Source organism: Thunnus maccoyii, chromosome 5 (genome assembly GCF_910596095.1).
Source record: "Thunnus maccoyii chromosome 5, fThuMac1.1, whole genome shotgun sequence".
Lineage (NCBI taxonomy): Eukaryota > Metazoa > Chordata > Actinopteri > Scombriformes > Scombridae > Thunnus > Thunnus maccoyii.
In genome coordinates this window covers 30,622,389-30,637,093 of record NC_056537.1, presented here as the reverse complement: position 1 = coordinate 30,637,093, position 14,705 = coordinate 30,622,389, and the positions used below count along the sequence as shown (strand labels likewise).

The following is a 14,705-nucleotide window of genomic DNA, read 5'->3' as shown; positions in this document are numbered from 1 at the left end:
GAGTGTGCACTGTGCATATTTCAAACCTGGTTCCACCTTACATGCTCTTATACCTTTTAATATCATTAAGTTAAAGTTCTTCACTGTTAGAAAGTGTTATGAATTTACTTTTGAGCATGCACCCATCTAGAGCTGCAAGGATTAGTCAATTCATTGATTAGTTACCAACTATTAAATTAATCACCAACTATTTTGATAATTGATTCATTGTTTCGCGTCATTCTTTAATTAAATAAAATGTCCAAATTCTCTGAATATTTTCTGGTTTCTTCAGTCTTCTATGACAGTAAACTGAATATCTTTGGGTTGTGGATAAAACAAGACATTTGAAGACGTCACCTTGGCCTTTGGGAAACAGTGATCAACATCTTTCACCATTTTCTGACGTTTTATGGATCAAACAACTGAATGATTAATCAAGAAAATAATTGACAGATTAATCCATGATTAAACTAATCGTTAGTTGCAGCTTAATACCCATCTGTACCTGCCTCGCCTGAGTCTTTAGTTTGAACATGTTGAATGCATTTCCTTCCTCATTAAACATTTTCAAAGCTAATTATCTAGACAATTTTTAAATCATCATTTGCCTGCTTGAAGTCTTCTTCTTCTCTGCCTTTACTGGCACATTGCTGCGATACCTGGCACATTACCACCACCTGTAGATGAGTGGAATAGTGTGAAATCGTTGGCAGGACTGTGTATTGTGTTAGATATACGCTGGTGCACATGCACAATAACAAACAAACCAGGAACTCAGACATCTAAACATAGCTCCATAGCGCTACTAGTGGTCAAAAACTCCACAGGATGCCTTTAACTTGAACTTGTCTGTGAAACTTGACATATTTGACATTGTCCTTAAAATTCAGCTGGAAAAAAACAACAACAAACAGATGATATTGCAAAAACTGTGTATGTTTGTAAATTTTATTTCCCTTTTTTATGGCAGATGTCGTTGTGCCTATATATTCTGAAACTGTACTTTAAAATCTTATTGAATATAGCTTATTAGTTAAACTTTAACACACAACAGCCTCTTAACATTTAAATAATCTTCTTGTTTGGTTGAGAACAGCTCAGTTCAAAGCTTAAAAAGGCATTTACTGGTGGGAAGGAGACACTTTAATACCACAAAAAAAATTAGAAGATAAAGATTTGATGCAGTGATCTAAAATAAATGCAGTCTTTCAGTGAGAATTTACAAGAGATTTGTACTGAAGGATTAAGGGGCTGCATTTACTTAATACTAAAACTCCAGAAACAGAACATCTCAGAAATTCCTGCCTGTGTAGTTGTAAATATGTCACAAATTCTCATGCTTGTGTTCAATAACAAACTGAAAATGGTGGCTGACATTGTACTTGAGGGAAATAAGCAATTAGGTGTATGGCTGCAATAGCATGATGAATAATGTAAATTAATGTTAGGCATCTAATAAGATTAATCAGTTTCAATGAATTCGTAATATAAGTGAACTTTTAAAAAAATCAGAAAGACATCAGTTAGATGCCTGATGTGGATTTTCTCTTTATTCTTCCACCATACAGCACTGAGGTCATGTCCTTAGTACATTAGTGTTCATTTTGTCAGCTATTTTTGCTATTAAGTCTTAGTCCTGTGTCAAATGTCCTTGTTAGTTTTTATCATATTTAGTCAATCTCATCCTGTCAGTCAAGTTTAGTCAAGTTTGAGTTGACTAAAAGTCTGGGCATTTTAGTCTTATCTTAGTCAAAGAAAATCGTAAGTATTTTAGTATAGTTTTAGTCAATGAAAACTGTTAACATTTTTGTCTTTTCAGATTATACTAAACATTTCAGTCAATATAAGTAGAAATAAAACAAAAATAACTGATAAAATTAACAATGGACATAAACAACAGACTCTCAGTAAGCAACATAAATAAACATTTATGTCTGAAAACGAGTAGGAAGAAGCATAACACTTGTCTAGTCCTTCCCCTATTCTATACTAATTAATCAATTTAAAGATTAACATGGTCCAACTATCTGCCCCAGTGTCCATCCTACACAACTAAACCTCTATAGATGAGAGCAAGCACATCTGGGTACTTTGCCCTTGCGTCATGCCCCTTTTTGGGTGAAAACAGTCTCTCTAATTTGACTGGCGGTAAATGCAAAGTCTGAAGTCTGAAAGTCTAAGAAAACTGCATTGCTTTTAGCTATTAGGAGTATTGTTTGACATGCAAAATGTGACTCAGCAGCTTTTGAGCATGTTGCCACTAATTTTTCCAATTTGGCGCTGGGCAGGTTTACTGGACTTGTTTTCACCCAAAAGGGGCTTTGATCATTCTGATGACAGGGAAGTGACATATGCCTCATGTATGTTCATCCTCTTCATACATAATCAAACATTACCAAATCAAGAGTGTGAAAAAAAGAAACAACAATGTCACCATTAGCAAGTGTTACATTCCCCTTCCTCATTTCTGTACCTTGCAAAATTTGTTTGTTTTTTTTGTACATCTTTTTATACTGTGTGATATTTTTACTTTTTTACTACTTTGATTTCTTCATCCAGACCATTCCACAAAGTCACCCCACAAATTGACATACACATACTTTTAAGACAACGTTTCAAATTTTCCTATTAAATTATAACCCGCCCTCTCTAATAACATTTTTTGTATGTTGCTGGGAAATAAATTATTTCTTGCCTTGTACATTGTTTGTACAGACTAAAATTCCACCAGATCCCTGAACCTCAATGCATGTGACTTTAAAAACAGCTTGTTTGCAGTGTGTTTACGACATCCTACATACTATCATTATGGGTCTTTTTTGTAGTATGCATAATGATTGCAAGGTGCTTTTGTAGGTGTTGCCCCACACTTCCACACAGTAATTCAGATATGTTAATACAAATGAACAATACAGAGTGTACAATGCTTTATGATCCAGAATATGCCTTGTTTTTCCTAGAACTGCGACACTCCTTGCCAACTTTATAAGGTTTTTAGCAGTTTTTGTGCTATAATATCACACCCAGAAATTTATTTTCATGTACTCTTTCTATATTAACATTATCTACCATCACTTAATCGTGTGTGTTTATTTTATGATTTCCGAACAACACAAGTTTAGTTTTATTCATATTTATGATGATTTGTTTGTATCAAACCACATTTTTAATTTAATCATTTCTGTCATGACCACCCCCAAAAGCTGCTGCAAATTTTCCCCAGAACAGAAAATATTGGTGTCATCCACAAATAACACAAATTTCAATATTCTTGATACCTTACATATGTAATTTATATACAAAATAAACAATTTAGGGCCTAATACTGACCTTTGTGGGACTCCACGAGTAATATTCAAACATGCTGATTTGTAGTCGCCTATCTGCACAAATTGTTGTCTGTTTTCCTACATAGCTCTTCAACCAACTCAGCACAACCCCTCTGATACCATACCTCTCCATTTTATTGAGTAATATATCATGATCAATGGTATCAAATGCTTTTCTTTAAATCTATAAATACTTCCACTGTGTACCTCTTATTATCTAGACACCTGGTTATTCCTTCTATTAATTCTATTAATGCCATAGATGTTGATCTGTAAACTTTAGCAGTTTTCATTTTACATGGAAATGTACCCATTTTGAATGAAAAGTTACAGATGGAAGTTTGTGGGTTTACAATACCATCAATGACTTTCTTGACTAAAGTCATATCATTCCAGTCAGTAGACGTTTTATTCTTACACTTGCTACAAATGTCATCACAAATGCTTTAAACTTCCATAATCCTAAACAGCGCCCCCCCTAATATTCCTTCTTGCATGTCCTCGTAATATTAGTTCATGGTTCAACAGTAAGGCTTGCCCGATTGCGCGGGGCAAATAAAATGCCATGTCTGCAAGCATAACCCCCTCCCCTCCTATGCATCGAACAATATCTGCACTGTCATGTGAGCACTGTCAAATAGAGGAATCAGTGGAGTAATTTTTTACTGCCATACATACTCTCAAGAACGAGAAATATTAAAGAGGGAAATCAGGAAGCTCGGAGTGGAAGAAATGAATCTGAAAAACCTGCCATCTGCCATCAGGTTAGGAAGTCTATTCCCTTATTTGAAAGAAACTGGGCTGATCAAAGAATTTAGCGTTCAGTGAAATGTAGGGGATGTGTCATACCAGTTTTGATACGCAAAAGTGTTTGTTGCTTTGCGTCTATGACCATGCAAATGGTCACTGATTATTCATTGGTAGTCAGCTCATTATATATATTGTTTTCCATATTATTTGTAAATATATTGTCTATTAAAGTGGCAGAGTGTGATGTTATTCTGCTTGCCTTAGTGTTCATTGGATCTCATACTATAAATTGCATCAGTAAACTCATCATTTTGTCCTTGTTAGGATTTAACCGGTCTATATTGAAATCTCCACAAATGAACGTAACCTTCTGATTTGTCTTGACAAATGTTCCTTCTATACTATCTTTAAATATTTCATACACAGCTTACATTTACATTTTTCTTTTTTCCATGCAGATTTCAATGGTAATGCATTCCATCACATCATCAATAGTAGCTGCCATGCTTTCCAGTACCTTATAATTGATTGATTGAATAAATACAGAGCTACACCCGTCCTTTTTTATTCTCCCTATTCATGTAATTCAATTCATATCCATTCACCCTTCTCAGAGTTGAGCCAGGTCTCAGATATAGCTATGACATTGAATGGTTTCTTTAACTGACTTAAATAGTCTTTGATGTTTTGAAAGTTTGCATATAAAGTGAATAATTGACATTCCATGACATTCATGTTAAACTGATCATCTGTGTAGTAACAGCAATTGTTGTTTAGATTGTTAAAGAAAATATTCTCAGGGTCAATATCTTGTTCAAATTCATGCATATCATGTTCAGTAAATCAACATATAAACCTTTCAGCCCTTCTCTGCTGACTTGCAAGTTTATATACTTGATCTCTTCATCATCAGCACTGTTATATGGAAAAATAGCTCATTTCCTGCTGTTTTACATGCTTTATTTAAAACAGTAAATTGTCTATTCAGTCCTCAGTCAGTCATGCTCTAAGTTTTTCATTACTATGTTGCTCTCACTGGAATCACTGGTATTTGTCCAGTTCTTTAATTTCTCTGATCAGCACTTTAACCTCCTCTGGTGACCTGTTTAGTTTTATGAACACCTTGCAATTTGCTGTCCATGTTGATTTGATTTTTTTCTGTTTTCTTAGGAAGCGTACCCTTCTGGCGATGTCCGCATTTTTCTTTGTTAGTTGCTTGTTCATATAAACATCAGATCTCTTCAGCTTTCTCCGTTGGCTGAGCAATGCATTTTTATGTTTTCTGTTCTTAAAGCGAATTATTATGGCAGGTTTTTTCGCTTTTGTTTTTCTGTTTTTTTGTTTTCCTGTCGCTCCAGGGAGTCCAATTCTGGCTTGGTGGGTTCCCCATCGTCCATTGCTGTCAATGCCCAGGCATATGACTGGAGCCTGGTCTCCTACCCACTGGCAATAATGTGGTTATACTGCTCCAAGTCTGCCACTCGGCATTTCAAGCGGGCAATCTCCTTATCTTTCTCAGCACTTTGTCTTTTCAGCTCCTTGATTTCACCCATCAAATCCATTATCATTTTCTGCTGCTTAGTGTCAGTTGCAGTCTCTTCTGACAAAGTGCTGTCTTTATCTCCTTGACTTCCTTGTCTGTAATTGCACAGTTTCTCTTTGGTGGCATTTTGTTTGTTTGTGCAATGTATGGCTAAAAGACCAAGCATAGTCAGTATAGCTACAGCAGCTACCGCAGGCTAAGCTAACTAGCCAAGCTAGCAGGTTCACCGGCATCAGTCCATGTTCCAGAATCAGCATTGCAGTCCAGGTGATGGTCAAAGCCAAATATATCTCTGGTGTCAAAAAGCCAAGGACGAGAGGTACGAAAAACACAGATACACACAATGACCGGAACCGGATTTCGGTTACCACCAAAATTGGCTTGTTTCTTTCTCCCAAGCCCCGTTTTTGTCATTATTAATGTTAACTTGCTCTCTGTAAAATAGTTGATGTACTCCTCACTGTGCTGGTGTAGTCCTGATATGGCACACACAGCACAGGAGACAGAACTCCTGCACATGCCATCCAATTAACAGGATATTTGAATTGTAAATTAGAAAAAAAAGTCTATAATATTTTGTTTCCTCTTTTTTGTCAATGAAAATAAAGAGAGATTTTGGTAAAGTTTTTTTATTTTTTAAACTACATTTTAGTTTTGTCTTTGTTCGTTAACAATAGTCTATTGCATGTTGATATAGTCACAGTTAGTGTTTAAAGATGTTGGTGCCGTCTCGTCATCATCTCGTCGTAGTCATGGAAAACAAGGTTGTTGACGAACATGTTTAGTCATAGTTTTTGTTCATGAAATTCTGGTAATTTGGGAGTTTTAACAACCAGAAAATTAAGTTTACATTCTGCAGTTACTTTTTAAAGGTTGATTCTTTGATTTTTTTTTAGTGTCGGTATTCTTTAATTTCACTCTTTTATACAAATGATGTATAAGGGATATAAAGGGATTTAATATTTATCCATTTCAGTAATTCATGTCATGTGGACAAGGTTTTAGAAGAGTATGCAGGGAGATATGTGATGTGGAAAAAAAGATTTACTAACTTAATAATGCATGCTGAACAGATTATTTGCAGGGTTTTTTCCCCGTCACAGGATTAACACAATTTCTTCTCAGTCATAACTCAGTCAAATCAAAACATGCACACATCATACACACACTGCTACAATCAATTATTTTCAGTGGTGAAAGGATGAATCCAGTGATCGTCAAGGATAAATGTCCATGAATCTATTAGGAAATCATAAAAAAGGTGCTTGCCATAACTTCAGACTTTTGCTCATTATCGTAGGATTCAGACTTTTTCTTCATTGTAAGAGTAACCCAGGTTGATTGTTGTCTGTTCAGTGCAAATAGGAGCAGCTAGTAGCCAAGGAAGTGTGACTTTCCATGATGCAGATATGCAACAATGTAAATGAATAGTGGTATGGTGATACAGGCTCAAAAAACAAAGGTGTTGATAGTTTAGAGATCAATATTCAGACATTCAGCAAGGTTCACCCTCAATAATGTATCTTTTTTCACCAGATTGGTTTTGCAGTGCAGATTAAAGTATCTAAGTGGCAGCCATGATAAGAGCTGGTCAAGTTCTCTAAATGCTAAGGAAAAGTGCTTCAATGCTTCCTTTCTAATCTCCTTTAGCATAGGGTACACTTGACTATCTTTTACAAAAGGAAAGGAGATAATTCCGTCCCACAATTCCTTGCGACAACAATATTTAACGCGAACAAGCAATGCACCATTCTCAAACTCAAACGATTAAACCCACATTACATATCCACAGTCTGTATCAACCATAACAACAATAACACATCTTTCAAGAAAAAGGGATATGAGATGTTTTAGCCAGATGATGTTTTTAATTCAACATGTTTGAAACTTAAGAATGATGATATGTAAAGTAGTAGATTTGTAGGCCTAACATGTTCTGCCTATCTTGCATACATTTAACATTTATTTTCATACACGGTTGTCTTTCCCTAAGTCCTTATGAATTCTCCGTCACATCTTTCCTTCCTTGACCTTGTGACGTTTTCCATTGACGTCAAGGAAAAGCGGTTAGGAAAAGACGATGGGACACACTTTTTGACCGCAGCCCAAGACTTAAAAACTAACTGATCAAACAAGGAGATGAGAGGCAGGTGGGGAGATTGGCAGAGAAACTCAGGAGAGAGGGGTGAGGTGATGAAACAGGAGAACAGACAGGGAGCCAATAGACTGAGGGAAACATTGAGAGCAGGGCAGGGCTAACGAGCTTGACGCAGGGCAGGCGTGGAGGGAAAAGCAGGCTGGGGAGGATTGCAGGAACACAGGAGGGAAACACACAGCAGAAAAGCCAAAACCAAGAAAACACAAACCTCTTAATAACTAAGACTGAGTAAGCTGTGTGAGTACAGACCGAAATGAAAACAAAGACAGACTAACTAATAAAGGCAATGTAATATCATGCCAGATTGTCTTTTAGAGAAACAACTTAAATCAACCTTCTCCAACACAGTCCAGTCTTAACATAACAAGGAGGGAGGCTGAGGTCTCTGGTGGAACGGAGGAGGACTGTAACCAAGGGACACAGAGCCAAACTGTGACAGAAAACTTAACAGGCTCAATAACCATAAAGAAGAACTGGAATTAAACAGATACAGAGTGAACACAGGAACCCAAAAGAACAAAAACACAAAGACTCCAAAAACCATGAGTCCATGAAAAAAGCTTAAAATGATGTTATACAGTTTCAAGATTAAAGCCTGCATCTTACACTTGAGGTACATGGACTGTTAGGGATCGTCTCAAAAGTGCAAAATGGCCAAGAGAGCTTCTCGGATTTTTGTCAATAGTGTTCTTGTTTTATAAACATTTCAGACCAAGTTATACAACATGACCCAATGAGCTGTTATGGCCTGTTTTTGTCCATACGTATATCATCCCAAAGTTACAATTTCCCATTCCATTTACACTTTTCATTTCCACCTTGACCTTTAACAGTTACAAAGCTATTATTAAGACTTAAGGTTTTACTTAGGTAACTTATGTCATTAATTTATTTAATGATTGATTAATATAACTTTCCTAAATTAATCAAATACAGACAGTAGCTAGGCGTTACATCCCTAGTGGCTGGTAAACATTTCTAAGGCTGGGTGGGGTTGCACTGGTGGAATATGGACGAATGACTTCAGTATTTCTAAAATCCTGGCTACACCCCCAAGCACAAAATGTCAGTGCATTACTTAATGTAACACATCCACACCCAAATGCAACCAAAATCAAAATTGATGGTGACATTATTTCATGTGTTCTCTTATTCCAATCCATCCGATTTGGAGAGAAGATAAAGGCAACTATCTGATTAATATTACATTAGTAAAGAGGTTAACTGGTTATTCTTTGACTAGCACTGTTTTTGTAATCTGATCACTCAAATTGTAGTCTTTAACTTTTGCTATATTCATCTGATCAGTCAGAGTTCAGTTGTATTCTCAGGCCATCAAGACAAAGGTGTTGATGATTTATGTGCATCTTTCTTGGACTGTAAATGTCAATCTCTGAACATCAGTGTGTACAGAAATGAAGCCTGTTACCTTCACGGATACAGCTGACCATTAACACAGACATTGTTAGGGCAGAGAGAACAGGACTGGAGAGTTAGAGGCTCCTGATTCATCACCTCTGCAGGGCCACAGTGTCAGAGGAGAGCAGATGTAATTGCAGTGATTCAACCAGGGAGGCAGGATGGTTAATGGAGTGGTGGTGATTAGATTAACAGAGGCTGCCGGGCAATGTAGTGTTTCTAATTGAGTTGGTACGTAGGATGTCTTGTTAGTGTATTTGTGTGTGTCCGTCCGTGTCTTTAGGTAGACTGTACAACGATCTTAACTGTCAGGTTCTATCACTGTGTTGGGTGCTTCACAAACATGCGATCATTGCCTCATAAATCACATACACACACATACACACAACACACTGCTGTACTGACGAGCAGCCAGGTGTTCATTCTTGCAGCTTAATGTTGCAGTAATGCGACTGTCTCATGACAGCAATTTAGATAAACAGCAGATAAACAGTGATGTCAAGAATTAAACTGTGTGCCAATAAAACAGACAATCAAAGCACACCAACACATAAGAGGATCCAGATGTGTTGTGAGCCTGCATGTGTACAAGCTGCAAGAGCTGTAGCTAATATCTGCTAAATATAGAGCTCTCTCGTTAGGATGTTTTACAGCAAGCTGTTCCCAGTTAGTCGACAGCAGCATAGTCTGATATTTAATATCTGTCCCGATGATAGCAACAACAACCCCTGTGCATGTGTTCACTGCCAGTATCTTAAAGATGAAGAGAAGGAATAAAAATTAAAAACAGAGAGTGGCAAGCAACAGTAGCCTCCAGGGGTAACCGTCAAGGTTCGCCTTCCAAAATATCTTGAAAGACAAAGAGAGCAGCAGCGATTTACATATAGATAAATAGGATTTAATCACATCTGTCCTCAAGAAGAGATGCAGAATGAGGACAGATGGGGAGCAGCACAGAGAGGAAGAGAAGAGTGGAAGCGTGAATGGAAAAGAGGGTTAAGTGAGGTAAAAATTAAACAAGCAGAAGAAAAGTGCAGGCCTTTGGTAAAAGCGAGGATAAACTAAATGCCACGTCAAATTGATTAGTATGTAGTTTTGGTAAACAGGTCAGATATCAAGAAAACAAGGAACCAAATATTTCACAAGTATAAAAGGTAGAATTCACTGTAAAACATTTGACATGCATTCATTCTGCATTTCTGGTTTTGTTGCTTGTATTTTCTTATTCAAGCTTAGCCTACAACTTGTTCAGTGCAAATTAGCATCTAGTTGAAACTTTTTCTGTACGCTATGTAACGTTAAATAGCGGCAAAAAATAATAAACTTGCTAAAATATTAATGGTGCAACCTAACCTTAGTGTCAGGACCTACAAATCTAAGAGTCTTCTTTCTAGATTAGAGATCCATTGTACAGGAGGTAGAGATCCCTGCTTCTCTGACATTCTGACAGAATTCACAATAAACCTACTATGATGCACCTCTTTTATTCCTCACACTTGTTCTTTTCTTGTCACCATGCCCACCTAGATGTATTGTGTACAACCCATGGTTGAAAGCAACATGTTCAGGCCTCTTAAAGACTGTCAAAGCATTATGGGAAATGTTGCAAATTACCATCACTGATGGAACTCAAAAGTCAACAGCAGAAATACAGTTATTATAAATTAAATAAAATAAATTTAAGATAATATATATAATACATTTAAGAAGATACACTGTGCACTGGGTGTGGGTGCATTGGCAACAAGAACTGTTTGTGAGTTTACAGGCATTGTGATTTACTGCATCTGTGTTTTTGTATGTAGGCCAGTGAGTGCGTAGGTGTGTGTGTCTATGAAGAATGACTGAGAATGACAGTTTAGAGAGAGCTTGATTGACAAACTTGACAGGCTGACACAGTGCTTTTCACACAATGATGAATAATAGATAAAGTAATGATAACCCAGCAGTCAGCTGCGTGTGTGTGTGTGTGTTTATGCACTTGTGTGTCTTGTGTAATCATAGCTGACGTGCAAGTGCTGGTCCATGTGTACATGCATAAGAGATATTTGTGTGTGTGCATGTGCTTGTGCGTGCGTGCGATTGTTTGTGTGCCTGTTAATGTGTGAATGTGTTTTGTGGAGTCTCAGTGAGACACTGCTGCAGTTATCTAGGTCATAGTGGATGAATTTTTAATTGTGCTGTTGTGAGCTACAGTAACGATGGCACATTTAAAGCTGAAGATAGCAGCTAATCTCGTCTGATCGAAACCGTCTCAGACACAGCTCTTCGGTTCTTCTTTTTGTAAATTGGATTTATACAAATAATTACAAAAAAGCCTCCACGCTCTAATTGCACAACGCTTAAGCTTCTTCCATACACACAAGCATGCAGATACACACACCTTTCACACACTAAAGCCTTTCTTATAGCTATACTGCACCACCGAGAAGGGAGCTACTGTACTGTACAGAAAGTTAAGATCAAACGGAGAAATGCAACAGAAGATCTATCCAATATCTCTCTCTCACACACAAACACATTCACTGGGGAATGTGACAGTTACATTTTATCCGCCTTTGACCACTGGGTCTTAAGGAAGATTCAGTCAAAAGATTTCTATAGGCTGTGTGAGATAATGATCATTTGGCTTTTGCCTGTGGGAGACAGGGAATACTGCCTCATGCCCTTCCAATGCTATTCAACAGAAGAAATTGCTTGCCTGTAGTGGAGGATTAACACTTAAGCCACAGATGAATAAAGGATTTGTAGTTGTATCACAAATCTCCTGATAACTTCAGGTGCTGCCATAAAGATAAGTGGTACCTAACAACAGAAAATGATGTCTATTTGCAACTTTCACCATTGAAAATAGTTTCTGTTGCATATATGAAAGCCCCCCCCCCCTCCACCTTCACCTCCCCCTCCAAGTTACTTCACTTGGAGAATGTGCAGAATGATGTATGTGAAGAGTTTGACTCGAGAGGGCTGTTTTCACATTTATCTGCTCAAAGAGACAAGTTTCTCTGTGTGCTCACTTTAAAGGAGACTTTAAAACAAATACATACAAGCATGATATGTGACATCACATCTAATTTGGAAGCCAGTCATGGTTGGGTATGCAACTTAGACGCAACTTAGTTTGAGGTGGAAATTTGAGGCTTTCAGTGCACATACACTGAGAATGGGTTTTCAGTGAAGTAGGAGACATCTTGTGTCCAACGGTTACATTTTGAATTGAAAAATATTTGCATATTCATAGATTCTGGGTTTTTTAATGAAGGAGAAGTAATTTTAATAATTATAACATGGTTGCAGTTACTTTTTTTGTGGTAAAAACATATCAGACACATTATTATTAAAAGCAGAGTATGTTTACGTGTCATAAAAGACATCTCGAGGGGATCTTGAACAAATCAGATGTGTTTACAGCAACAACACGCAGGCTATAGCTGATAGCATTTTAGCTTGCTAACGAGCTGACAGATTTATCAGTGGTAAAATGACCAGTAAGTTAAAAACCTCAAATAAAAGCATCAGTTACAGATTTTTGGACATACTCTTATTTGCTTTCTTACAGAGAGTTAGATGATAGGATCAATACCACTCTCATTCAAGCTAGGAGGTGGTTAGCTTAGCAGCTAGCCTGGCACTGGTAAAATAAAGGAAAATACATTCCCTACCAGCACCTTTGAAGCTCACTAATTAACCCATTATATATCATTTGTTTAATCCATGAGAAGTTGTGGTTTTACAGAGGGTTATGTGCTGGACAACTTCTTGGACTGGGCACAGTTATTGCAAAATGAAATGCTGACATGAAGCTTGACAAGGGTCGCTATGACTTTTTATTTTTATCCTGAAACCACTTGGAAAAAACGTTGCCAGTGAATGAAATCCACGCAGAAAAAAGATTTTACTCCAAAATTTATTTGGCAAATTGAAAGTATATGTGTGTGTTTTGGATTGAAAAATTTGATATGTAGTCAATAAAGACAGAAAAAGAAAATTAAGCTGCATTGTTTTCCACAGAACTTAAACATGGTCAACAGGAACCTGAAAACCTCTTGATGTTGAATCCATTAGGTTATATCTGTGTGCTTGGAACAAACACAATGGTTGACACTACTATAAAATGTTATAAAAGTACAGAATTGATCTCTCTCTCAATTCAGTTCAATTCAAAGGGGCTTTATTGGCATGGGAAACAGATGTTTACATTGCCAAAGCAAGTGTGAAACAAAAATGTACATAAACAGAAGAACTGTGATCTTGCTGTTAGAAATATACAGATGAGTAAAACATAACTTAAAATAAAATATCAATACAAATAAGTGAGAACTATATAAACACTGCAACATTTTTTAAATGGATGTATTGAAAGATATTTGTTCTGTATGTATGTATGTTTGTCTATGTACAGAGATTAGCACAGTGCAGGAATACACAGGTTATTGACAGTCTTCATGGTGGTTGTATTCACGCCCTTTTCCAGTCACAACAGCTCACAAATCTTGCTGCTGTGTTTGCACATTGCTGGATTTCATCCAGCAGATATGGAAGTTTTTTGTTATTAGCACTGTTTTCAAAGTCCTTTGAGGTGGTTGTAACTTGTGGGTCATATATGTCTCTGATGTCTTGGCACAGTTGGCAGGTGGTTAAAAAGTGCAGCTCGGTTTCCACCTCCTGCTGTGTGCAGTGGGTGCACAGTCTGTCTTCTCTGGGGAGCCAGGTCTGCCTGTGGCAGCCTCTCTTCACGACGATGCTGTGCTCTCTGAGTCTGTACATGGTCAAGGATTTCCTTAGTTTTGGATCGGTCGCAGTGGTCAGGTCACACTGAGTATTGTCTGTTTAGGGTCAAATAGCTCTCTAGTTTGCACTGTTTTTTGGTTTATTCTTGTTTTCTTTTTGTTTTCCTATAATTTGGTTTAGTCAAAAGGGGGTGTCTGTCTAGGGGCTCTGCTTGTTTGTGAACGGAGTCCTAGAACCAGCTGACTCTCTCATCTCTCTCTCTCTCTCTCTCTCTGTAGTCCTTGCTGCTGATTCGTCAGGAGATGGTGATCTCCCAGAAGAAGCTTGGCGAGTTTTGTGAGGCTCTGAAGCAGTACCTGAAGAATGTCTCCGCTCAGAGGGATTGTTTTCAGTAAGTCTCGCTGCTGCTCTACATTTTTACAACTGCCCCACTGGTGCTGCTGCAGCACCGTAACCCTTAATGTGTTCCATTTTCTGTGTCAGGGTCTCTCTTTATTTCTCTCTTTACTAACCCAGATATTCCCTCCTCTGGTTTTGGATTTCGTCAGTGTATTTTAGTGCACAAGAACACTAAAAAAATATTTCCTGTTCAGCTTTGAGTGAGTATTTCATCATTATCTGAAAAACTGCTGTAACTCCCGGTGGTTTTGATCAGTGAGATACTAATATTGTGCTGCATACCCAATTCCTATAATATTACACCTGTAATATTATCTGCTATACACATGCTGTATGTATTATAAACCTCCCGTCCCTTCCACTCAGAGCTTCAGGGTGCTATGAAACAATTTAA

General features: G+C 37.4%; 1 protein-coding gene across 1 annotated transcript in view; it reads left to right on the top strand.

Moving 5' to 3' along the window:
- The window catches only part of necab2 (N-terminal EF-hand calcium binding protein 2), a 136,232-nt gene that overhangs the window by 109,958 nt on the left and 11,569 nt on the right, over positions 1 to 14,705 (top strand). The window contains exon 10 of the mRNA XM_042410914.1: positions 14,191 to 14,303. Coding sequence (XP_042266848.1) covers positions 14,191 to 14,303 — 113 coding nt within the window. The remainder of the gene's footprint in view (positions 1 to 14,190; positions 14,304 to 14,705) is intronic.